The following is a 25,228-nucleotide window of genomic DNA, read 5'->3' as shown; positions in this document are numbered from 1 at the left end:
CTTCGTCTGGGGGCCAGTCCTTTGGAGAGTTAAGGGTGGGAGGTGAGTGGTAGGAACAGAGGCCTCCTTCCCAGTCAGGCACCCGCTTCAAGGATGAGGAAACCAAGTCTCAGAAGGTTTGAGTGTCAGACAGCCCCCTCCAGCCTGGCGCGCCATGCAGCTTTATCCTACGTTTCTCTTCCTCACCGTTTCCAGCCTCTGAAGTTGATGGGGTCCCTGTTCATTGCACTTACTGCTTTAGCCTTCGGCTGCCCAGCCTCTTCCATGCTTGGTCTGGAGGGCTGAAACACATACGTTCCCAGTACCAGATGCCTGGTACCATCTGATGATATTTGCAGAAATAACTGCTTAAAAAAACAAAAAACAAAAACAGACAACAGAATAATGAGTAGGTTTTTATGGAAAATTGGGAGACTCAAGAGAAATGCCAAGAAGAAAATAAGTCACTCACAGTGCCCTTCTTCCCAAGCCTCGCCTGTGTCAGACATCAGTAATTGACTGCCGCACACAGAACTGGGTGTTGTAGGCAGACAGAGCTCATCGATTTGGGTTGGTACAGTGTGAAGCCAGTCCTGTTTTCTCTTTTGAAAGACTTGTTTCTATCCTTTTAAAATTTTTAGGAAAGATTTATTTACTTAGTTGAGAGAGAGGAAGAGAGCACGATTTGGAGAGGGAGAAGGGGAGAATCTCAAATAGACCCCTGCTGAGGGTGCAGACCCTCACGGGGCTTGATTTCAGGACCCGGAGATCATGACCTGAGCCAAAAAATCAAGAGCTCAGCACTTAACTGATGGGGCCACCCAGGCGCTCCTCTGTCCTTTTTCTAAAAAAATCTTTTAATGGGTTTCAAACCAGAGTGTAGTTGACAGTCAGGGTACATCTAATTTGTTATTGTTCGGTTCTTCCCCAGAGGGTCACGGACGCTAGGTGGCATTTTCCTGAAGAAGGGGGGGTTTTGCCTGCGGTTTCTTGTTCTGAATTTGGTCTGAGCTTCTATATGTGACACACGTGTGTGGCTTTTCCTGCTGCAGAGCAGACCCGTGAATCCCAAGGCGGCACCTTGTACTTGAGCCTCCCGGGCCATCCGTGCTGGCTCTGTCTCATGCACACCCCACTCCCTTAGTGCCCGGTTGGTGGACAGGCGAGTTGTGGCTTTTCCAGCTGTCTGCTGACCTGTGGGCTCAGCTGTCTCCTCCAGATAGAGGGTGTGACAATAGAGCTGGGTGGCGGGGGTGAGGGACCGAGGCCACACACCCACCAAGCGGTACCGGTTGGCTGGTGATCGGTCCCGGTCATGCCTTCTGGTCACCCTGGACCTCTGGAGCTGCACGTGGACGTGGCCTGTGGCCCGGCTCAGAAGCGAGCACTGGGCAGGGAGTGCGTGACTTGGCCCCCTGTGCCCATGACCGTGAGGTGGGCTCCCTTCGCTCATGCTCTTCCTGGGCCTCTCCCTACAGGACGTCGGGCTGCTCGAGTACCAGCCACACCCCCGTGACTACACCTCCCACCTGTCGCCTGGCTCCATCATCCAGCCCCAGCGGAGGAGGCCCTCCCTGCTGTCCGAATTCCAGCCTGGGAATGAAAGGTGAGGAGAGACTGGCCCGCAGCCTAGCTCGGAGCTGCGGCCTCGTTTCTCTTGTCGGGGAACAGAGGTCTGCGCTGGAGTGGGGCCCGGCAGGGTGTGAAATGGGGAGCGGTCGGGCTGTGTGCTTGCCCTTGTCCCGGTGCACCTGTGACTCGGGGCGAAGATGGGGGTGAGTGCGGAAGAGCCACGCGGCCGTCAGTGGTCTCTGGCTGCGTGTCTAGGCAGGAGAGGTTGGCCACCAAGATGTGGAGGGGCAGGGCTGGGGTCCTGGTTGTGAGGGACATGTTGGCACCACGGTGCACCTGGGGAGCCCCCTTTCTTCCCTCCCTTTGTTCTCCCCTTTTCTCTGAGGCCTTTTCTGTCCCTTAGCTGCCGAATGAGGCATGTGCCCGTTGCTGGGCTGGCCTGCCTTTCCTTCAACCCAGGTGGGAGGGAAGGAGCCAGTGCAGCGGGATGGGGACCCCAGGGAGGGGAGGACCAAGGTCAGAGCAGGGCTCCGAGATGCCAGACCATAACAGCACTAATGCTAAGAATCCTGACATTTGCCACATGCTGGCTGTGGACACACAGTGGGGATCCAGAGAGCCTGCAGTATCACAGGGGAGAGGCACACAAACACTATACAGGATAACTCCAGAAGGACCTCCGGGGTGGGGTAGGTAGTACCTCTCTGGCCGGGGTGGCCAAGAAAGGCCCCTCAGAGGGGGGCTTCTCCATTATGTAGCTGGCCATCCAGAGAGTTGGGTAAAGGCACTCCAGACAGAGGGAACAGCACGTGCAAAGGTCCAGAGGTGAGAATGTGCTTGGAGCGTTTGGGGAGGGCATGACCTTGAAAAGCTTTTCAGCAGGGCCAGTGTTGAGGCTTGTCTGGTGAGGAGCAGGAGCTGGAGTTGGAGTCTGGGAGTCCTGGCTCGGCTGTGTGCGCTCAGGCAAGGCGCGTCCTCTCTGGGTCAGTTTCGTCCTCTGCAGACTGGGGAGCACGTTAAGGAGCGTCGGTCGGGAGGGATGAGGCTGGACAGCTCCCATCTCTGCCCCAGGCAGTCCGAGCCCAGAGTGCTGTGGTTGGCTAGTGACTGCTGCCTGGCCTGGGTGACGCATAGATAGCCTTACGTGTGTTATCATTTGTGCTGGACCCCCAAGGCTTTTCGGATTTGGCTGTGCCCACGAATCAGCCGGGGTTCTCGTTTCAGTGCAGAGTCCCACTCAGTGGGACTCAGGGACTCCATACCCTGCATTTGTCACCAGCTCTAAGCGGGGCTGATGCTGCTGGTGGGGGCCCCGCTCAGTGATGAGGGAACAGGGAACCGCCACTACATCCTCTTCCTGTAAACAGTCAGGGAACGGTGGCGCGCAGGGAGGCAGGTCTGTGACTGAGTGCTGCCTCGCTGCACTCCTTTCCCCATGGGGGCACTTCTCTCTCAGGGTTCCGGAGGGGGTGGCGCCCAGCAGGTGCCCAGTGGGAGGGCAGTAGATGTGATGCCCCACGTCCCTGCCTCCCATAGGTCCCAGGAGCTTCACCTGCGGCCTGAGTCCCACTCCTACCTGCCCGAGCTGGGCAAGTCAGAGATGGAGTTCATCGAGAGCAAGCGCCCTCGCCTGGAGCTGCTGCCCGACCCCCTGCTGCGGCCCTCTCCCCTGCTGGCTGCGGGCCAGCCCGGGAGCTCTGACGACCTGTCCAAGGTAAGACGCCCCGGGTGGGGACGCCAGACGATCTGCATCTTCTTCTGCAGTTGAACTGGGCACCAGGTGAGGGGTGGGCATGCCGGGCTGGGACACAGCTGGCCTAGAGGCTGGGAGGTGGGACTGAGGGCTGAGTGCGCTGAGGCTGGGCAGAGGCTGGGTCCGCACCGAGGCTGGCTCCGCGGGTCGCTTCTTGGCTGGAGGTGGACCATACCTCCCCGGGCGTGTCCGGCCCACAGGGCCACTGTGCCGCCCGTGCCCTGCGGAGCTCCTTCACTCGACTCCTCTTTAGAATGGAAAGTCGAGCTGAGATGGTGCCGGGAGCATGTGCATAGCTTAAGCGCCCACGGTATGCTGGTGTGGGAGGTCCTGCTGTCTCAGTCACTCTCAGGACCACTGAGGCCGGAAGCTTCTTTGGTGTCCATTTTACACAGAGGAAGCCAACGGAGGTGCCAGGGGAGGGATCCCAGCCAGTCCCCTGGCCACCCTGGAAGCTGTTGTACTGCCACTGCCTGGGATGGCACAGGGACTGGGGCCATGTGACACGCTCATCGTTGGCCAGCTGAGTGACGGATGTCACCTCTGCCCGGGCTGAGTGTTTCCTTTCAGCTTCTTTATGACTGTGGGGACGCGTGTTGGCTGGTTAACAGCCTCCCGGCTGCTGGGTGTGCTCAGCGCTCCTCTTACTGCAGCATGGGTGGCAGTGGGAGCCAGGCCAGGAGATGGAAGTGGCCCACTTGGGCCTGCTGGGTCATCTTCTCTGCCTGATGCTGGTTAGGATTGAATGGTGGGATCCTGGCCGAGGCAGGTCCTTTACTCTGGGGCTGGCCCAGACGGCTTGTTCCTTTGGTGGCGGTGGTGATGGTAGTTTGCATTAGGTGAGCTTGCAGGGTCGTGCGGAGTGTGAGCATGGTTCCAGGGCACGTTCCCAGCCCCGTGAAGCGTGATCACAGACCATACTTCTTATAAAGGGGCCCCAGCTTGAGGGGGAAAGACACTCCCCTATGGTCGCTGGGAAGTGGGCCCTGAAGGCCAGACAGCCTGGGTCAACAGCCCACCCCTGCCCACCAGGCTGTCCTGCCGAGGGCTTCCCCTATGGTGCCCCTAGCGGGCCGTCTGCCTCCGGCCTCCCAGTGCCTGCCGTCCCCGCACTGGCATCTGAGTCTGTGCCCTCCCCCGCTTCCTGACTGCTCAGTTTGCTGGGAGGGAGGTTGCCATTAAGAAAGCTGTTTCCTTAAGTGGGTCTTAGACGATAGATGAGTGGCGTATGTGTGAAGGGGCATAGGGCCATGTCAAGTGGCCAGACCAAGGGCCATTTCAGCGAGCTTTGATTTCCTTCCTGGGACTGGAGCCCCCAGTGGGTTGTGCCCCCTGCTCCTGTCCAGTTCTGCCCAGAGAACAGGCCGGCAGTTGTCTCTGGCCAGCCCCCGTCAGGCCTCAGGTGCCCACCCAGTCTGGGCCCTGGAATAGTGGCTCAGAGCCTTCAGGCCTTTGGTTCTTCTGGGGGTCTCTGTGCCCTCCATGGCCCTGTGATCCCCTGCTTCTGCCTCTTCTTGCAGTTCCCTGGGGAGCCTTGGTCTTTGTGTCTGTTTCTGTCCATGTGTCTCTGTCTTCTCTTCCTGGACCCTGGGGGTTGGGGGAGTAGTGGACCCAGCGTTGGGGCCTGCCTGGCCCAAATTGCTCCAGGCTGCTTGCTAATAAGAACATTTGGAAAGTCTGAACAGATTCTGGGCAAGGGAGGAAGCCAGGGGAGAACACAACTCTGAAAGTGTTCAGATGTTTTTTGCATCTGCTTTGTGGAATTCAGCTGCCTGCATGAGACAGGAATTCAGTGGGATTTTTTTTTTTTTTTTTACAGTCCTGCCCTGCCCCCCAACGCCAGCTGTGTTCCTTTTTCATATAAAAATGTTCTGTTTCATAACGCTTCCCTGCTCTTGAGCCTCTGGAGTTTTGTGGTATCAGGCTTCCTTTGGAATTCATCAGACTTTGTTTTAGGTGAGTTTAGAGTCATCATACACGGAACCATTTCTGAAAGTCTCTTTGTCTGTTGGGCCTCTGTTGGCTGAAAGGGACAAAAAACCCACGTCAGACTAACTTAATGATTCTTGGCTCATATAACTGGAATCCAGGCTTTGTTGACTTCAGGCACAGCTTGATCCAGGTGACATGATGTCACCAGGTCCCCGTCTCTGTCCCTCTCTTTGGTCTGCCATCTTCTGTGTGGCCTTGATGTGTTAACAAGAAGGCAGTTTGTGACTCCAGCTCTTCCCCTTCCTGTGTACAAGGACAGCATAAAGGGAGAGCTTTCCCTCCGTCTCTACTTTTTCAGCAATAGTTGTTTCTTTCTTGCCTGTTCGTGGGGTCTTGTCCATCTTGGAACCCCTTATTGTGACTCCAGAGTAGACTGAGTGCCTGAGGCCAGCTCTGACCCTGCCTGAAGCTGGGACGAGGGGGACCTCCCTGGTCACAGGGCTTTTGCTGCCCTTTAATTTTGAATAATGAGTTTTCTGTTCTGTGTTGGCCTGAATTTTACACCAAGGGCATCTGATGGGGGAAATGGTGCCAATTGCTACCTGGCGACTGACTGGGTATGGGTTTGTTGTTTTGCTCTTGTGGCTTTGGGCTGAAGAGAAGGCCAACAGCCATCGGGAGAACCATCTGGAGGCCCAGTAGCCAGGCTCCCTTGGTCCCATTCCTGGAAAACTCAGTTAGGGAGAAAGCACTCTTTGCCCCTGGGTGTGCATCACCTTTTTAAGTCAAGGTAAATTTCCCATAACCTGAAATTAACCATGCGAAAGCGAACAGTTCAGTGGCATTTAGTACCTTCACGATGCTGGCCAGCCTCTGCTTCTGCTAATTCCAGAACATTCTCACACCCTGAGAGGAGACCCCACAGCCATTAGCAGTCGCTCCTGCTTCCTCCCCGGTGCCTGGCAGCCACCTGTCTGCTTTCTGTCTTATTGGATTTGCCTGTTCTGGATGTTTCCTATAAATGGAATCCCATAATACGTAGCCTTTTCGGTCTGGCTTTTTTGGCTCAGCATCATGCTCTCAGGCTTCATCTACGTTGTGGCACCGATTGGGGCTTTCTGTTCCTTTTTGTGGCCGAATCGTGTTCCATTCTATGATGATCCATTTTTTTTTGGTTCAGCCATGGATGGACCCACTTGGGCATTTTTGGTGAGAATAAAAGCTATGCCTGAACCTCAAGTGACAAGGACACATGGAAGAAGACAGGTCTTACCCATGAAAAATTTAAAGCAGTTTCCAGCAACTTTCCCAGCGGTTCCCAGCAGTAGCCAATTGCTTCATCTAAGCCTTGCGCTGACCCTGCCAGCTCTGGGATAGAATTTCTTTCTGCGGGTGTTGCTTGTGAGGACTCTTCCTGGTCAGAGTTCTGTTTATCTTCCTTCTTGGTCCCGGTGGACGATCAGAGAGGGGAGGGGAGGTGTCTTTTACCGCAGATAATGCTGCTGGGCTCCAGGACCCACGTCACCCACCACCTTCTGTCTCCATAACCCTGAGCCATGACTGAGTCTGCGGGGAGAGACCAGCCATGTGCCCTGGGTGCACGGAGGAGGGGGCAGATCTCAGGGGCTGGGGAGTGGGGGGCGTGCATGGGAAGGGGAGTCAGGTTTCAGCTGGCTCAGAGGTGGAGTTGGGTGTTGTGGGTAGAGGGGATGGCTTGTGCAAAGGCCCTCAGGTGCTGGAGCACATGAGCTGATTCTGGTTTGGTGTGTGTGGGGTCAGGTCCTCCTGTTGGGGTGTAGTTAGGGTCCCAAGCCCACTGAGTATTTTTTTTTTAAGGGAATTTTTCTTTTATGCAGTTTTGCCACTAATTTCAGGGGGTCCTGGACTGGTTTGGTTTTGTTTGGAAAGCAGTCTGTGGCTGCTTTCCCAATACAGTGGTGGGTGACTAGTTGGACAGAGTCCAAAATGCAAACCTGAGCTGTTTTGCCTCCTGACTGGCCACTGGGTTAGAGCCCTAGTGGGCCTGCGCCTCCACTTCCCAGTTTGCTCATCTGCGCAGTGGGGACAGAATGGCAGTCCCCTGTAGGTCTGCTGTGGGAGTCTGGTGGGCAGGGTGTGCTGAGGACGGGGACGGGCCGAGCGGGGAGGTTTAACGGTTTCTGCGGCCTCTCCTTGGACATGGCCTGAGCAGTGTGGAGGCCACGTGGTTGAAGGACTTGGGGCTTTTCTGCATTTCTCGAGTGTTCTTTTAGTTAATTGATTAATTAATCAGCTTATTTATTCAAGAGGGAGGTAGAGAGAACACGTGTGCGCACATCAGCGGGGAGGGGCAGAGGTGGAGAGAGAAACCAACTCCTCGCTGAGCGGGGAGCCCGATGCGGGACTCGATCCCAGGACTCCAGGACCATGACCTGAGCCAAAGGCAGGGTCGCTTTACTGACTGAGCCTCCCCTCCCCCCGGCGCCCCTCCCCTGAGTGTTCTGAGCGTGGAAAGTCTAAGTCCCAACGCCAGCTCTCTCTCCGTCTTAGAGGAAAGCAATGGGGACAGAAGGCAAATCCAGTGACATCCTGAGAACCATCGGGCCATGTGGGCCTCGTGAGGGTCTGCGTGTGGGGGAGGGGTGGATGCACGATGGCACAGCCTCTGACGGTCCTGAGGTGGGGAGCACTTGGCAGCCCCTGGGGTTGCAGTTGTCCCAGGAAATAATGTGTCCTCTGTCCTCTGGGCGCAGCTGCCGTGGGGGCAGGGAGGCGGTGGCCTGGAACTCCTCCCAGGGCCTCTGCTGCCAGCAGCTGCCGGCGTGGCCTTGAGGACAGCTCGAGCACGGGCTGGGTTCTGCCCGTGTTGGCCACCAGGCCTGGAGCGCGGGTTTGGGGACAGGACAGTTCCAGCCTCATAGCAGCCTGAGAAGCCGGGATTGTCCCATTGTACAGATGAGGAAGCTGAGGCAGGGAGCAGGTCCCTGACATGCTTGTGGTCACAGCGCTGGGATGTGGCTGAGTGGGCTGGGATCTGAACCTGGGCTCTCCCCCGTGAGGGCTCCAGAGACTGGGACTGGGTTTGGTTTTGTTTTTAACCTCCTCCTCCCCAGGGTGCTCTCAGCATGGCTTGGGTGCTCCCGGCTTGTCTCGGGTGCTCCATAAACCTCCGCTGGAACGAGTGTCGGCGCACAGCCCAATGAAGGGTTCCTTTGTTTAACCCAATTTTGAAAACAGCTTCATGACACAAAGAGTTATCCTCTAAGAAGGAAAAACAGAAAAAGACCAGTCCATGGCAAGGAGGGCATGGAAGCCCCGCGCCCGCTGCCCATGGCTACTTGTGCCTCTCTGTGGCTTGTTCCCGTGATTCTTGTGTTGGTCTCTATGATAGTCTGTAACTTGCCTATGCAGACAGAGTGCCGTGAACAGATGTTCGTGGAGGGTCTGCCGGGGCCAGGCCTTGGGGGCTGGGACATGGGGGTCTCAGTGCTTGTTCCTGGGGAGTTTGGTTCTGTGGGAGGACAGAAGAGAGAGGCCTGTGAGAAGAGGGAGTAGGGAAGGCTTCGCGACTTGAGGGGAGCTTGTGAAAACGTCCATATAGGAGGGCATAAGGGATCTGACCTCTGCGGAGTGGGCGGCGGGCTGGGCCGGGTCCCCCAGGCAGGAGGCCCAGGGTGTGCAAAAGCGGGGGCGGGTAGGATTGGTAGGCAGCCCCGCTTCTGGGATGTGGGGTCTGTCACGGTAGATGTCCTGGGTGCCAGGGCCTGAAGCTGCAGTTGCTGGAAGGTCGGGGAGCGTGTCCGGGCCTGCCGGCTGGGGAGCCCTCTGCGCTGATGCCGTGCTCCTCTTTCCTCCGCTGCAGGACCGCAGCCTGGCGGGCAAGCTGGAGCCCGTGTCCCCTCCCAGCCCGCCGCACACCGACCCTGAGCTAGAGCTGGTGCCTCCGCGGCTCTCCAAGGAGGAGCTGATCCAGAACATGGACCGGGTGGACCGGGAGATCACCATGGTGGAGCAGCAGATCTCCAAGCTGAAGAAGAAGCAGGTGCGGGTGGGCGGGGTGGGGCGCCGGAGAAGAGCGCACCAGGGACAGCAGGGAGCCTGCGCCGGGCCTGCCGGTGTGCCGGCTTGCTTTCCTGCCCTGATGTCCCATGGGTCAGAGCAGCGTCCTGTGCGGTGCAGTGTTGTCCGCAGAACTTTCTGTGGAGCTGGAAATGTCTGGGTCTGTGCTGTCCACAAGGGTAGCCACCAGCCACGTGTGACACGCGCATGTGCATTGAGGTGCTGAACTTCAAGCTTAGTGTGGCTTGAATTAAATGACACTTGCTCTTGAAGGAGCCTCAGGTGGCTGCCGTACCAGCCGGCCCCGGGATGCAGGGCGAGGCTGGGACTCGCAGCCAGGCTCCTGGTTCCCATCTTCCTGCTCCCAGTGATGTGGGGAGGGCAGTTACCTCTCTGTGCTTCACACTCCTGAACGTACCACCTGACCCTGGCCGTGGCCCTGGAGACTGCATGGGCAGGGCCTCACAGCTCTGCCTCAGAACAGTCATCTCCCCTAGCCTCAGTTTCCTTTCTGTGAAATGGGAACGGACCTGACAGCTTGTGCTAGGGTTCTGAGGAGGGAATGGGGTCGTGTGGTAAAAACATGGTTATGGTAACTGCGGAGACCAAAGGGAAGTTAACATAGAGATTTATGATAATTTTATGGTTTAGTTTTTAACATTAATTGATATAAAATTAATCGGTGATCTGCGTTTTCCCAGATCCTATCAGGCTTCCCTTTGGCATCTTCAGGTCTCCGCTCAGAGACCCCCTCCGCAGCAGGGCCCTCTTGGCCTTCACAGGAGCCCTCATCCCCAGCCACCCTCTATCCTGGGGCCAGCAAATCTAGCCAAAGTGGGCTTGATGCCTGTGTTGGCAAATAAAGTTTTATTGGCACACAGTCACCTTCGTACGTGTCATCTGTGGCTGCTTTCTAGACACAGTGGCAGAGCCGCATGGGCACAAGACACCGGGCGGCTTGCAGAGCCTAAGGCGTCTACTCTTGGGGCCGTCCCTGTTCTGTCCCCGCACCCTTCTTGATGGTGTCACCATTCGAAGGACTACACATCCTGCTTTGTTACCCTGGGGTCCTCTCCCACTCGAGTGTGAAAGCGGGGTCCTTGTCTCGCTGCTCACGACCACGCTCCTCGCGATGCTGGCACATAGTAGGAGCTCGGTAGAAACTGTTGATGGAATCTGTGCGGTGTCGTCTTGACTCTGAGAAGCATCTGGGTTGCTCCTGGGGGAAGCAGGGTCACACTGGGTCCTCTCTAGGTAAGGAAGCCTGGGCTTCGGGTAGGGTCAAGGGTGGCCCCTGGCCACTGTGGACAGCGCGTCAAGCCAGCTCAGAGTCCTGTAGGCAGCTGTGGAAGGAGATCCAGGTTGCTGATTGATTCTAAGAAGGCATCAGGGCTGTTGCCTGTAGGGAAGAGCCGGGACTTGAGCATGGCCCAGCAGCTGGGCTGGTCACTGAGGTTTAGCCGGCTGTCCCTGACCTGGGGGACAAGAGGTGGGTTTCCAAGATGGTGGCTCACGCCTCGTGAATGGAGGCTGGGCCCTGGTTGAGGTCAGGCAGCATTTCCAAGGGCAAGGTGGGAGTACTTTGGTTCCTTCAGGCCTGGCTCTGGGATGGGGCTGCAGCCACAGGTCATGTGCACACGTTTGTGACTGTGGCTGGAAGCCAGGTGGCCCAGAGCAGCCCTTGATCAATTTTTTTTAGGGTGGGTGGATTTCCAGGGTTGACCTGGCTGCCTTTCTGGAAGCTGCCGCCAGGGGTCACTGTGGGACTGAGGCAGCTTGGCTCTACCAGCCAGGCCTGGGTGCCAACAGAAGCCAGGATTGGGTTTTCTGGCTCCTTCTGCATGGCTCTTGTCTTGGCTGCCTTTTTGAATTTATATTGTTTTGCTGCGCGGTCCATGGTCGTGGGTAGGCTGTGCATTATGAGCACAGAACGGTGTTGTGTTCTCACTCTGGAGACCCTCTCAGATTGTGCCTCCCGGGCATTGGCCTTCTGGGTGCCCTTGGACCAGTGTCTTCAGCTGTCTGGTCTTCACTTTCCCTTTGCAGAAGCAAGTGGACAGTGGTGTGAAGGGATGTCCTGCGGTGTTTGGAGGACAAGGGTCCAGCATGTAGAGCAGCAGGCAAAGGAGGGTGAGGGGTGTTTACTCAGTCCCACGCCCGCTGCCGGCCTTCGCGTTTACTCCTCGTATCTGCTCTGTGAGGTGGACACTAAGTATCCCTTGTTTCCACACAAGGAACGTGAAGCTCAGAGATCTTTAGCCATTTCCCACTTAGAGAGCGAGGAAGTCCTCGAACTAGGGTTCCAGTTCGCACAGCTGGGCTGCGGGGTCCGCAGCCTCCCCCAAAGGAGACGGTCCTTGTAGTGATGAGGAGGATGATAGCCGTGGGCTTGTCATGAGCCCCCAGCCGGGCTGCATGTGCACCAGCGTGTCTGGGAGGCATGGTGATATGCCTGTGTCACACACAGGAAACGGCTGCCCAGCACGGCTCAGCAGCTCTGCTCTCACTCACCGAGTGAGCTCCCAGGTGGTCAAAGTGGGATTCGAACCGAGAAGGGCTGGCCGCACCACTGACAGCCTGCAGCGGGCCCTTCCCAGTGGGGCCCTCTCCAGGGCTTGGGGTCCCCTGGTGACTCAGAGGAAATGGTTAGCAGCCTGACTTCCTGTGCGAGTCCACTGGGCCTGCCGGGCTGTGTGGGGCCGCCCCTCCACCATGGGGGTGCTCCCTCCCGCCTTCCGCCTGCCAGGGTGCTCACCGCTGCTTTCTCCCCCTTCCCACAGCAACAGCTGGAGGAGGAGGCCGCCAAGCCCCCAGAGCCCGAGAAGCCCGTGTCGCCACCACCCATCGAGTCAAAGCATCGCAGCCTGGTGCAGATCATCTACGACGAGAACCGGGTATGCCCCGCCCCGGCCTGTGGGGCCTCCCTCCCTGTTCCCCTACTGGCCTTGCGCTGGCTCCCAGGCGGGATGTGGGTTGCTGGGAAGGACCAGTTTTCTTTCTGGGCCTCGGCATTCCCGTCTGAAAAGTGGGGACCTCTGCGGTTTCCCATGTGTGTGCAGACCTGGGTTTGGGAGCCAGAGGAGGAAGGTCAGCTCGTTCAGGGCGGCTCTGGCTGTTCTGCTCAGGCATGCTGACGGGTGTGGACTGTGGCTGACCTGTGGGACGCAGGGGAATAGTGTAGGCGTCAAGTTGTAGGAGAGCCTGAGGGACCAGTTGATTGGAAGGTGGGGGTGGGAAGGACTGGGCGATCAGCTTGATCAAAAGAAATTCCTGTAATACAGAGGATAGTAACGTCATCGTTATCATTAACAGTGACAGCAGACCTTAGATGAACAGCTCCTTTTCAGGCAGTGGGCCAGGTTCTTTACATAGCAGTCCCAGGAGGGTAGGTACAGGAATTGTTTCCGCTTAACACAGGAAAAAACCGAGGCCCAGGGAGGTTAGGTGACTTGTCCAAAGCTATGCAGCTAGAAAGTGGTGGAGCTGGGACTCGAACTTGTGGGTCTTAGGGTCCCAGATCATGAGCACTGGCCTCTGCTGACATATAGCCCTGGAAGGGGCTTTGGCATGGTGGGACACAGGGTCTGTAGCAGGCTGTGGGGGCTCCTGGAAATCTGGAGGGCAGCTGCGGGCTGATTGGAGGGGCCTTGGTCCTGGGGGAGCGACTTAGCGTGTCTCTACGGGCTTGCCCCTGAGAGCTCAGCTTCCGTGATTTATAGTGGACTCTTTGCAGACGTGCTCAGGGCCTATGGATGTGAGTCCTCTCCCTTGTTTGACAGATGAGGAAACATGAGTCCCCACAGAGAGATTCTTCTTGTCTGAGGTCACACGGTGAAGCGTGATGGATGGGGGACCGCTTCTCCTGCCTTGTCTCCTCTGGTCCCCTGCCTGCCCAGAGGTCCTGGCCATCCTTCCCAGCAGTCTCTGCTGTAGGATCTGCCCCTGGCTGCTAGACCAGTGCTCAGAGCCCAGGTCGGGGCTGGGGGTCCTGAGGGCTAGTAGCTTCTGGAGCCTAGGAGCGTATGCTTTTGGTGCCTGTGGCTGTCGCTCCAGAGAGGGATCTCCTGGATCGGTTGGATTGGCGTTGCTTCCACCTCTTGAGGCAGCACCAGATGCCGGGTGACACTGAGACTGCGGGGGACCTAGAGCACGTGCTGGGTCCCCTCCCATACCCGGGCCCCCACCCCAAGTCCTGCTCATAACGATCCTGACGCTAGGAGAGCCGCTGGGCCACATAGGCTTTAGCCAGATGCCCTGGCTTCCCGTCCCGTCTTCACCATCCCCTGGCTTTGTGACCTTGGGCCACTGACTGACACCTCCCTGTGACTCACCGGCAGAGTGATGATAATTCTAGCACCTCCCTGGCCGGGTGGTGTGGGAACGAGGTGAGTTCATCATGGAGTGCCCTCAGAACAATGCCTGGCACTGGGCAAGCTCTCGCTGGCACGGAGACTGGTGCCAGCGTTCTCTTCTGGCTACTGCTTACGCGGTATGTGACTTCACATAATTCTCTCCCGACATGCATGAAACAGGCACTGTTCTCCTCTCTGTTTTACTCATAAAGAAACTGAGGCTCAGAGAGGGAAGGTGAGCTGCCCGAGACGGCACAGCAAGTGCACCTTGAGCTGGGAATCGGAGCCAGGGTTGAGCGGCCTCCAGGAGCCTGTGGTGGAGGGGGCGAGGGCAGGGCTCCCGGGTGTCGCCCAGGCAGCCCTCTGCTGACCCTCTCGGATCTTCGGGTGAGAGAGCAGGCATGCAACCCTCTGGCAGCCGTGGAGGCAGGTTGATCGCTTTTGCCCTTGGTCCTTGGTCCTAATCATGGGCTCGACCTGTTAGGAGTGCCTTTGGTGCCCTCTGTGGGAAGCTTGCTCCTCTTCCCCGCCCCGCGACTGGCCCGCCTTGCCCTGAGGTTTGTCCCTCGGCTCGCACCAGGTCTTCCCCAAGAGCCGTGTCTGCAGAGTGAATTGGTCTCTGGCTCCCTGGCCTCAGCACTCCCCCCTCCCCCAAGAGTGGTTAAGACACCCCCTCCCAGTTCTTATAGGATGGTCTCCCTGCCAGAATTCCCGCCTCCTTCCGTCCAGATTTTCTGCAGCTTCTGTGTGAGTGGGCAGGTGGGGGGGGGGGGGAGGGGGCTTGGACTCCAGGCCAGCCTACGCCAGGATGAACTGGGTGGTTTATTTTCGTCTCAGGTCTTTGGTTGCTCTGGGTCCTCCCATATTCTTGAAGTCACAGGGTTGATGCGGCTGAGATGGCTGGAAGAAGGACTTTGTAAACTGTGGAGCCCTGTACCAGAAAGCGTCCTGTGAGTCGAGACTCTCGGATACAAGAGACAGAAACACAGCTCATGCTGGTTGAGGCCCAAGAGGGGTTCCTGAATCTTCTAATGAGAGTTGGTGTGGGTCGCTTCAGGCGTGGGTGGATCCAGGCACTCAACTGAAGAGATTTGGAAGCTGTCTGTCCGCATCCCCGCTCTCTCCGTGCCAGTGTCATTCTCAGCCAGGGTTCCCCAGTGCAGGGAAAAGCGGCTGCCTCCTCAGCCCACGCGCCTCCCAGGGCAGATGGGAAACAGTCCCAGCTTGGTGCTCACTGGCTGGCTGGAACCACGTGCTCATTTCTCAGCCAATCCCAGGCCCGGGTGGTGGGACCACTGATGGGTCACAACTGGGTCTCAGGCCCACCCTTGGAGAGTCCCGGTCCCGGGGACTAGATAGTGGGAGGAGGATTCTCCCAAGGGGAGAGGAGGCTGGCCAGGCACATGCAGCCTGTGCCCCCCAACCTCAGGCTGGTGATTACCACGTTGGGGTCCCAGAGCGCTGGCACTGCCCTGTGGCCCCAGCACTGTAGGCTGGAGGCTTCGAACCCATTTCCTGGGATTACATTGTGGTGGTGTCCCGATGCTATAGGAGTGACTGGGTTAGATTAGACTGAAGGTCTGGTCATTTCCGTGAGGCCACTCAGTAGCTATGCGTGGCGGATTAGGACTCAAACCCTGGTTCCTGGGATGTTGAGAGCCGACCCCTGCTGGGTAAGTTCAGGTTGCTTGGAGGCATGACACTCATCCTCTTTATTCATTCGTTCATCCATTCAGCAGCCATGTAATTGAACCCTCTCTCTGTGTCTAACTCTGTTCCAGGCAGTGGGGCACAGCAGTGACCTTGGCTCACTCTCATGGATTCTGTGGCGGGAGAGACATAAACCCACAAGTCACCACACATGGGCACACTGTTGATCCAAGGATTTTGCCCCTTATTATCCCTGAATTTCCCTTTTTCTCTATTTATACCCTCACTCTGCCCTAGCCTCACTGGTGTTTGCTCTGCCTACCTCAGGACCTTTGCACTGGCTGTGCCCTCTGCCCGGAGCTCCTTTTTCCCACCGGATTCATTTCTTTGCTCCTTTGGCTCTTTGCTCTAATGTCCCCTTTTTAGCAAGGCCTGATACAAGCCTCCATCTAATCTTAAAAACCCTTCAAGGAACGTTTCTCCTCTTCCTGGCTTTAATTTTCTTTTTTGCCCTTGTTCCAACTCCACTGGACGTGATTCACATTTTATTGTTTATTCTGTTTATTGTAAACAGAAGTTCTATGAGAGCAGGCATCTTTATGTCTGTTTCCCAGCTGTATCCCCAGCTCCTGGAACAGTGCCTGGCACATAGTAGGTGCTCAGTAAACATTTTTTTGAATAAATGCAGGGTGGCAGAGAGGAGGGGAGACTCTTTCCCTTGAAAGAGTCCTCTGGTTTTGGGGCCGCTGGTATGGGTCCCTGGCCCCAGTGGAGATTAGCTTGGAGGGGGGTCTCTCCATGCCGGCTGAGCCTTGGGGTCTGGAGGCTGGGTGGGCAGGAAGCCCCCCAGCTGCCTTTGGCAGGAGCAGCCAGAACTTACTGCCCCTTGGGGGATCAATAGGATTAAATTTTAATCCTCCTTCCTTCCTTGCTGGTTCCTCTGAGAGGTGGATGACAAGGGTCTGTCTCTAAATGCCTTGCCGGTTGGAAAACGCAGCTTCCCTGCCGGGCAGGGCCTGTCTTGATTTTCTGCATATTGGACTCTGGCTCATTATCCATTTGGGGCACACGGGTGAGATGCCCAGCACGCGCAGCGGGAGCCGGCTGAGCAAGGCTTTTCCTGCCTCCCAGGAGCCGCCTGTGTGTGAGGGGCGGCAGGTGCTTACAGATGGCAGAACAGGAGGCAGAGTCTCTCTGCAGGTCCCCTGGGGGCAGGAACTGGGGGGGAGTGGGCTGGGATTGGGATTGGAAGCAGTGAGTGGGCCCATCCCCCCACCCCCAGGAAGAGGACATTCTGGTGGGGGAAGTGGGGGGAGCCCAGCACAGGCAAGGGCCCAGAGAGGGGCAGGGTCTCATTTGATCTTCAAAAGGAGTGTGTGGGGCAGGAGGAGGTGGAGGCCTCGTGCGTCTAGGAGCGTGCTCACACTTCAGAGTTCGGGGAAAACAAACACACGCAGCGCTACCGAAGGCTCACCTAGTCTGATTCTGTGGGGACCCTGGCTGGTGGCTGTTTGAGGTAGACTTCCTGGGGGGTGGGCAGGACCTGGACTAGGTCCGCAAACATGGGTGCTGCTGGGACAAGCCAGAAGGGTGTTTCCAGGGCCGAGGACGACCAGGCAGCGAGGAGGCTGCCCTGACTGATTACGAGTAAGGATGCTGTTTTGTTTCCATTTTTTTAAAGAGGACTTATTTGAGAGCAAGCGAGTGTGTGTGCACGCGCATGGTAGGGCGAGGGTCAGAGGGAGAGAGAGTCACCAGTAGTCTCCATGCTCAGCACGGAGCCTCATTCGGGATTCGAGCTCATGACCCTGAGATCACGACCTGAGCCAAAACCCAAAGTCAGGTGCTTCACCGACTGTGCCGCCCAGGCGCCCCGGTACGGGTTTTCTGTAACACGATTAGGGCTCCTGCTGGCTCAGTCGGCAGAGCATTTGACCTAGATCTCAGAGTCACGAGTTCAAGCCCCACGGTGGGGCATGGAGTCTGCTGAAGTAAATAAATAAGAAGAAAATAAATATAGAGTGTGGTTAGGGCACGTTAGCAGGTTAAGATGACTAATAGTGTTACTAATAGTACTAATCATAGGGTTGGGAGCTGAGACCATGAAGGATATTTTGGAGCATTTCGTGGGTCCAGGCATCCCAAGGCCAGCTTCAGACTGCGTGGCCACCCTGAGCTGTGCCTCGGGCTTTCAGAGCAATGCTCTGGTCCGGGCGCACCCCTGCCCTTGGCCTCCGTGACTGGGCATCCTAACTATGCCTGGGGTCCAGGCTTCCTCCCGATTTCATCTTCTGCACATAGCGCTGTTGGCCTGGTGAGTTCGTTAACGCAAATTCTGCCCTCCCCACCGTATCTCCCTCATCACACGCCCCACAGAAGCTCTGGGCTGCATTCTCAGGCCCCGTGTGCGGATGTGCATGCTGGTCTGAGGTCCTGCTTCCCTGAGTCACTGTGGTGCTTGGCGGGTGGACGCAGTGTGGGGGGGTGTGCCGTGGATGGGACGTTGGGGTGTCGGGCTTTCTGGGTAGGTGGGTGCATGGGTGCTGCCCCCATTGTGCAGATGGAGAGCTTGAGGCCCGGAGCTCAGGCCAGGATAGGCAGCTGAGGAGCTAGAATGGGGGCGGGGGGGTCACTGGTGGGGACCAGCCAGGGGGACAGCCAGGATGAGGGTCTGGAGCCCCTGCCCAGGAGGAGCGGGGTGTGTGTGTGTGTGTTTGGGGAGAGGGATGCGCGTGTGTTACTAGGTAACTGTGCTCACGTGGATGCAAGTGCAAGTGTGCGTGTGCTTGCTCGTTTGGAGTGCACGTGCACGTGTGCATTGCACCTGCACTCACACGTGTGTGTGCGTGGGCCTGTCGACGGCCGCGTGTATCTGTGTGTCTGACTTGTGTGCATGCATGGTCGTCCTGCGTTTACATGTCCACACACAGGTGTGTGTGCGTGTGTCTGAGTGGGCCTGTGGATGACTGCACGTGTGTGAATGCACGTGTGTGTGAGCACCTGTGGGGCACCCCTGCAGTTGTCGGCACACTTGTTAGCTGTGTGACATGTGCTGGTGTGGATGTGGATCGGTGTGCTTGGGCACATGTGTATGTGAATGCATGTGTGTGTGTATGTGTGTGTGAGTCACCTTGTGTGGCACGCAGGTGTAGACGGTCGTGCCCTTACAGACGTAGGCATGGGACGTGGTCCCATGGGCCCACCAGGCTTGTGTGCACCTGTGTATGCGGGTGACCGTGGGGTTTCATGGCCCGGGCACAGCCCCCAGGCTCTCTGGCCACCGGGAGGTCTGGCTGCGGAGACCACAGGGTCCCCTGCTGGAGTGCGGTCTCTTGAGTGAGACCAGCCTGCCCCCCGCCAAGTTTGGTGAGAGCTCCGTCCTTCTCGGCGGCATGAGCTCCTGGGGTCATCCCCTGGGAGCTGAGCTGGGCACCCTCTGGCAGTGGCCTCCCAAAGGCCAGGCACTGTGGGGGCCCCCAGGAACCCTCCGAGGAGTTTGGCTTTGGTTCCTCAGGTGACAAGAAGCCGTCAGCTGAGGGCGCAGGAGGGAGTCTTAGGAGCGGGGCTGAATCCGTGGCCCACACCTGTGCTCCCAGCCGTGCTCCTTGCTGGCAGGAGGGGTTGCCTCCATTTGAAGGGGGATGTGAAGAGGGAAGTGACAACACGCATGTCACTTTGTTCTTTGCAGAACGTCCTTGTAAGAGTGCTGGGGGTTTGGTAGCCTGGGTGAGTGTGGTCATTGTGCTGATGGGGAAACCGAGGCGCAGACAGCTGGGGTGGCTGGCTGAGGCTTAGAGCGGAGCTGGCTCCCAGACATTGTGCCTGGTGGACTGGTTGTCCTTGATGGTGAGACGTGGCGAGAAAGCCCTGCCTGTGTCGGGGAGAGGCCTAGTAGGCGGGATTACCCCCCCCCACTCCAGTTCCCTGTGAGCTGACAAGCACACTCCGCCCACTCCTCCCCTTCAGGCTGAGCCAGAGGAGTGGGGTGGGGGTGGGCACGGAGCAGGAGCAGTGGTGGGGGCATGCGGAGGGGAGGTGCCCCCAGGGCAGCGTGAGGAGGTGGGCTTGCTGGGAGCCATCCTCTCCTTGCCCCTGGAACTGCGTGCTTCCAGGCGGGCAGCGTGGCCCAGTGCTCAGCTGCCTTGTGTGTAAATGGGCTGATGCTGGAATCTTCTGAACAGGGTTCTTGCAGGCGTGCAAACACTTGGGGCACACGCAGGCTGCCATAGAGGGCCTGGCCCACGCAGAGGCCCCCTCGTGCGAGCCGTGCATGGCCTGGTGCTCGTCAGCTGCAGTGAGAGTGGTCGCCGGCCCGTCTGGAGCGGCCCAGGTGGCTCCGTGGCCCGTTCTCCGGGCATCGTGCTGTCCAGCCCGGCCAGCGCTGCGGCATATCAGGGTCGTTTCGGTATCAGTGGGTAAATGGGGGCGGGGGGCATCTCTGGGAAGTTGAGGTGCATCTTAAAAGGCCCCAGAGTTGCTAAGGGCCGAGGATTGGAACCGGGAGGAGTGTTAGGAGCCGAGGCGCGGTTCAAACCAGGCACGTGCTGGCGAACTGGCGGCCCGGGGCAGCCCCGTCTCCTGCGCTCCGGGTGACTTCAGCAGCTGAGGGAGGGGCCTCCTCTGTGTTCTCGTCTCCAGGGGCTACAGGATTCCTCCTCTCTGGGAGCCCCTTATCCCGATGTGGTTGAAGATGGAGTCTGCTGTGGCTCGTAGGACACAGGCTTCTGGAGACCCCACCACAGGCCTTGTGCCCAGATCCAAGACCCATGCTTATGCTTACCTGTGTGATGGGCAGTTTCCGGGGGCCCAGCCATACCCTTCCTGGGTTTAGCATCTTTTATCTAAATGGGCATTTCCTGCTGACCTGCACAGAACCTTGTGAACGCAAAGAAACTCCTATTCATCTCTCAAAACCCATCTTATGTATTCTGCCAGTTACCTTTCTGGAAAGACTCGAGCCCTGCTTTATGCCTTATATGTCCACCACACCCACCTCCTCTGCTGTCTGCCATCATTGCCTTGACCAGCTGCTTGTTAGATCTGGGGATTTTGCAGGCAGGGGCTGGGCCTCATTCATGTCCTGGTTTGCGCTGGTGCTCAGTACAGAGTGGGTGCTCAGGAAATGTTTGGGTAGCTGCCCTGTCCCCTCTCCACCCCATCCCCATTCCCTCCCTTGACCTGGCTCAGGAATTCTCCCATCTTCAGCCCCACGGGGACATTCTCTTGCTTTGCGGTGAGCCTGGGGCAGGACGGTGCAGGTCCCCAGCCCAGGGGAGGCCCCACCTGGGATCCAGCCCTTGTCTTTCTCCCTTCTTGGAGCCTGGAGATCAGCAGGACTTTTTCTGTATGTCATTTTTCTGTGCCTGTTTCATGTCTGTTAAATGGGGACATGTCTCGGATCTGCCTCACGTTGTGTTTGTGTGATTTAAATACTAAAAATGCGTGCTCTGTGCTGGATGCTTGGCCCATAGTAGCTCCCGGATAAAATGGAAGTCATTACAGTACTGCTTTGCCCCATGATGTTTTGGCCCCCAGCCACACGCTGAGGCTGCTGGTCTCGGGGTGTTGGCTCTGCACGGAGGGGGCTGAGAGCATGGCTTATTCCTGGGTGGGCTGGGCCCAGGGCTCTAGGCGGAGCTCGTTCTAGGTGCCAGCTTGAGCCCACCTACATATGTACCCACTGTCCATCCCCAGGGGCTAGGAGAGGGGGAATGGGTTGGCTTTTGGCACTCCTCCTCCTTGCTGTGACACCAGGAGCCTGGGCCTCGAATTCTCTTGGCAGCCATGCTCCCCAGGACTCTGGGAACACCCCCTTTTAGCGGGTCTGGACTTGGGGATTGTTGATGGTGACTTGCTTGGCTTGTCGTCCCAGCTTCATGCAGATCCTTGATGGTCTCCCTGAGTTTGGCTGAGTCTGGAGCACCCAGCCTTTTCTGGGTCGCCGGAGGATTCAGGTCTCCCTCATGCATGCTGTGGGCACCCCGCTTTCCGCACGGCAGCCCAGATCCAACAACAACCCTGCAGAAGCCACCATCCACAGCTCTCCGTCCACCCCTTCCCCCAGCTGGCCCTGGTGGTCCCGGGCTGGGGGCCCATGGGGACCAGTGGACGCACAATGTCCGCCTTTATGGCCTGGCCCGGAGGTCCAGCCTGCCGCCTTCACAGCCACTGAGCGCTTTCTGCCACATGTTCCTGTTTTCCTAATAAGTCCTGGGTTGTGAGTGGGGAGGGAGGCGGGGAGGCCCCCGGGCAGCTCAGAAATAGTCACATGATTGTGAAATACAAGAATCCTAGAAAGGGTATCTCTGAGCGCCTCTATCTCCACCCCCCCTTCCCTGGCTGGCGGCACAGCTCTGAGGTAATTGCCGACACCCAGCCAGCTTCCAGGCGCAGGAAGGCATCTTGGGCCTGGCAGAGTGGCCCGCTGGCAAGGAGCTGTGCCCGCAGCACTGGGCCCCGGGAGACGCAGGCCTGAGAGTTGGAGGGGGGGGCAAAGAGAACACCGTGTGTTTGTTCGAATCGAAACTTGGCGGGCTTGCCAGGGCCACTGCAGGGGCATTGAGGCCCCTCTGTTTCCTTCCAGACCGGGGAGGGCTTGCAGGGGGACCCCCCTGCTCTGGGGCCGTGGATTGGCTGCTGGCTTGGGCAGCTGCCTGCTGTTCTGGAGGCCTCTATTTATAATCTGTTCTGTGTGTGTGTTTTGTTTTGTTTTTTTTTTTTTTTAAATTTCTCCTCCTCCCCGGCACCCTGCAGAAGAAGGCCGAAGCTGCACATCGGATTCTGGAAGGCCTGGGTCCTCAGGTGGAGCTGGTGAGCTGGGGGACAGGGTGGACGGCTGTGGGCGGGGGGTGGGGGTGGGGGTGGTGGTGATGGCGGCTGGAGAGGTGGGCAAGGCGGCAGGTGGGCGTGGAGGGGAAGGAGGAAGTCGGCTGTTGCCAAGGCTGTCCTGTCCTCTGGAGGAGGCAGGAAATACACCCTTCTGATAAGAGGGACCGGCCAGTAGCGGCGGCTGGCTGGGCCTGCAGTGCTGGAGGCAGGGGTGGGGGCAGGGGAGCCGGCTCTCGCGGTTGGGACACAGTGAAGGCCAGCGCAGTGGGGCTGACTTAGCGTGGGCAGCCCGTACTCTGGGCCACGTGATCTCTGCTCCTTAATAGCTGTGTGGGCCCAAGCGGTTCTCCCCGCCTCCTGTGCCTCAGTTTCCTCATCTGTAAGATGGGAATAATGACATACATCCCGTTGGGTTGCGGTGAGGATTAATCATATTAATTTTTGCAAAGCCCTGAGCTCCACGCCTGATGGACGGTGAGTGCTGAGCCCTATTGCTTCTTCCCGTTGGTGTCATTGCTGTTGGTGGCATTTTACTGATGGGAAGCAGACCCCAGGCCTCTTCTGTCTCACGCACCCCCTCACCTTTAGTGTCACCGGAGATCCAGATCAAGGGAACGTGGAAACTCCCGGCTGACAGGCAGCCTCAGCCCCAGGAGAAATGGCCAGAGCCCCACCTGCCCCGGACCAGTGAGTGTCGCCCCGGGCAGGTTGGCGCAGAGCTGTAGGGCAGTATGGAGGGACACGCACAGGATGGCTGTGAGGGGCCCTGTGAGCGTGGCATGTCGGGGAGGGACGTGTGCTCCTCCTGTGTTATCAGGTCTCGTGCCTTTGGAGCCTAATTTGAAACCCCGCTCCGCCGTGTGTTTGCTGAGTGGCCGTGAGAAGAGGACTCGGTTTTCTTTTCTGTGAAACGGGAACACCAGGATCTTTGCGGGGGGAGGGGGGTGGCGGGAAACAATGAACTGTTAAGGCTGTCTTAGCACTGCCTTGGCCTGCTGTCAGCCCTCGGTGGCTATGGACCCTTAGGAGGGTTGACTGTCCGCCCCTGGAGTCATTTCCTCGGGGACAGCTGCGCCCCAGCCTGGAGTCCACATGCTCAGGCTACGGTGAAGCAGGTGCGGCCCCAGGTCCTGTCAGGACCGAGCCAGGGCGGCAGTGTCTCCTCGGGCTCAGGGGCCGGGCCTCGCACCCCTTTGGGATAGGCGGCAGGCTCCCCTCCTAGGGCTTGCTTTCCCTGTTGGGCATGATTTCTGGGAGGTCTCCAAGACCCTCTTTTTGTTTTTTTAAATGTAGCTTTATCGAGGTAAAATTCATATGCCATACGATTCATCCATTTAAATCAACGCGAACAGTTAAGCGCTTTTTAGTATATTCATCGATGTGCGCGACATCTCCAAGTCAACTTTGGAACGTTGCACCATCTCCAGCAGAACTCCACATCCCTGACTGTCACATCCTTATCTTTCTATCCCTGCCCTCCCCCACCTGCCACTGCTCATTGACCCTCTGTGTCTGCGGACTCGCCTGCTGGGGCGTTCGTATCAATGGACTCACACACAGTGTGGCCTCTCGTGACTGGCTTCTTTCACTCCGCGTACGTTCTCAGGGTTCGTCTGTGCTGTGGCAGGTGTCAGGACATCACCCGTCTTTAGGGCTGGATAGTATTCCATTGTGTGGGTAGAGCACATCTATTCACCCCCTGGGGCATTGACGGACATGAGGTGCTGTCGTGCATGGCCGTGAACGTGGCCAGATAGGTCTCCATGTGGGCAGGTGTTCATGGCTGTTGGGTGTACGTGTGGGACTGGAAGTGTGGGTCACGGTCACTCTGCGTGTAGCCTCTTGAGGAATTGCCAGACTGTTTTCACAAGCTGGGTACCGTTTCCATCCCCATCAGTAAGCTCCTGCTTGCCTCGGTTTTCTGACAGGACCAGAGGTGGCAGCCAGCCATTTCCAGACCTGATGAGTCCCAGGGGCCTTCTGAGTGGGAGGAGTGGGGGGACGGTGCTGTGTCCGGATGCCTGAGGGATGCCCAGGGTCAGGCTGCCCTCCCAGCGAGGGTGGAGAGCCCCCATCCCAGTGAGGGCGGAGCGCCCCCATCCCTGTCCTTGAGGCCCAGCAGCCTCCCCCTGAGCTAAGTGCTCAGGGAAGCAGGGTCAGCCTCCCTATGAGTGGGGCGGGGCGTCCGTGGGGCTCACAGTCCAAGTGATTCCTTTGTGGGTCTAAACAGGGTGAGGGGATTGTCCCCTGCTTGGGGGTCTCAGAGCGGATACCCTCTGAAGGCTGGTGGCACAGGAGGCTGAGGTCTGGAGTGTCTGGTGTGTTTGGTGGCTGCGTGGCTGTCAGCTGGAGCCTCTCGAAGTCGGCAGGTTCTTGGCTTAGTGGCCTTTGGGGGGGCTGTGGAGGGGACCCACTGTGACAGGGCACTTGCTTCGTGTTTGGCCTCGTGGAGGGGTCACTGTCCATTTTCTAGATGAGGCTTGGGGAGGGCGTGCCCTGTCTAGGGTCACACAGCCGGGGGTGGGGCGGGGAGGTGTGTCGAGCTTGTGGGATTGTGGCCAGCCGGGGTCTACCCTCGGTCTTGGTCATAAAAACGTCCCAGTGGCCAGAGGTGTCCTCCAAGGAGAGGCAGCTCAGAGGTGTACCCTGTGCACAGCCTCCTTCACGGAGGGCCTGGTGCTACTGACCCGAGGTTTCCCTCTGGCACCTGCGTCCAGGGAGCACTTAGCCCAGGAGAGCCTGCTGGGCTTCAGGGACAAGGATGGGTGCTCTCCGCCCCTGCTGGGAGGGCAGCCAAGGCCTAGGGGAAGTTTGCGCCAGAAAGCAGGCGCACAGCACGGGCTGGGCCAGTGTGCACCTCCCCTTCATCCCAGGCCCCCGGGGATCCGGGACAATCGGGGATCCGGGGATCTGAGGCCTGGCCTGGGGGAGGAGCGCTGGAGGGAGGGTGTGGGCCGCTGCAGCCCCCCGCCCCCCCTCCCCGCGGCTTTGAGTCATCGGTTTCCTTCCTGTTCAGAGGTACTATTTTAAGAACGTGGTGTCACCAGAGGGTTGAGGACCAGGGCTGACACTTCATTTCAGCAGCTCGGTCCACCTGGGGCTGCCGGCTGTTCCCGGCCACCCT

At 58.1% G+C, this 25,228-nt stretch overlaps 1 protein-coding gene across 30 annotated transcripts in view; it reads left to right on the top strand.

Annotated features, from left to right (window-relative positions):
- The window catches only part of NCOR2 (nuclear receptor corepressor 2), a 208,226-nt gene that overhangs the window by 70,384 nt on the left and 112,614 nt on the right, over positions 1 to 25,228 (top strand). For 21 of the 30 annotated variants that reach the window (XM_046025443.1, XM_046025448.1, XM_046025463.1 and 18 more), the window contains 6 exons: positions 1,458 to 1,585; positions 3,088 to 3,265; positions 9,078 to 9,257; positions 12,055 to 12,168; positions 22,030 to 22,086; positions 22,693 to 22,791. In XM_046025443.1, the coding sequence (XP_045881399.1) occupies positions 1,458 to 1,585; positions 3,088 to 3,265; positions 9,078 to 9,257; positions 12,055 to 12,168; positions 22,030 to 22,086; positions 22,693 to 22,791 (756 nt within the window). The remainder of the gene's footprint in view (positions 1 to 1,457; positions 1,586 to 3,087; positions 3,266 to 9,077; positions 9,258 to 12,054; positions 12,169 to 22,029; positions 22,087 to 22,692; positions 22,792 to 25,228) is intronic. The other 9 variants (XM_046025469.1, XM_046025468.1, XM_046025454.1 and 6 more) reach the window with 1 other exon arrangement.

This window comes from Meles meles, chromosome 12, assembly GCF_922984935.1.
Source record: "Meles meles chromosome 12, mMelMel3.1 paternal haplotype, whole genome shotgun sequence".
Classification (NCBI taxonomy): Eukaryota; Metazoa; Chordata; class Mammalia; order Carnivora; family Mustelidae; genus Meles; species Meles meles.
Note: the sequence above shows the minus strand (reverse complement) of the source record. Positions and strands in the feature narration are given on the sequence as shown.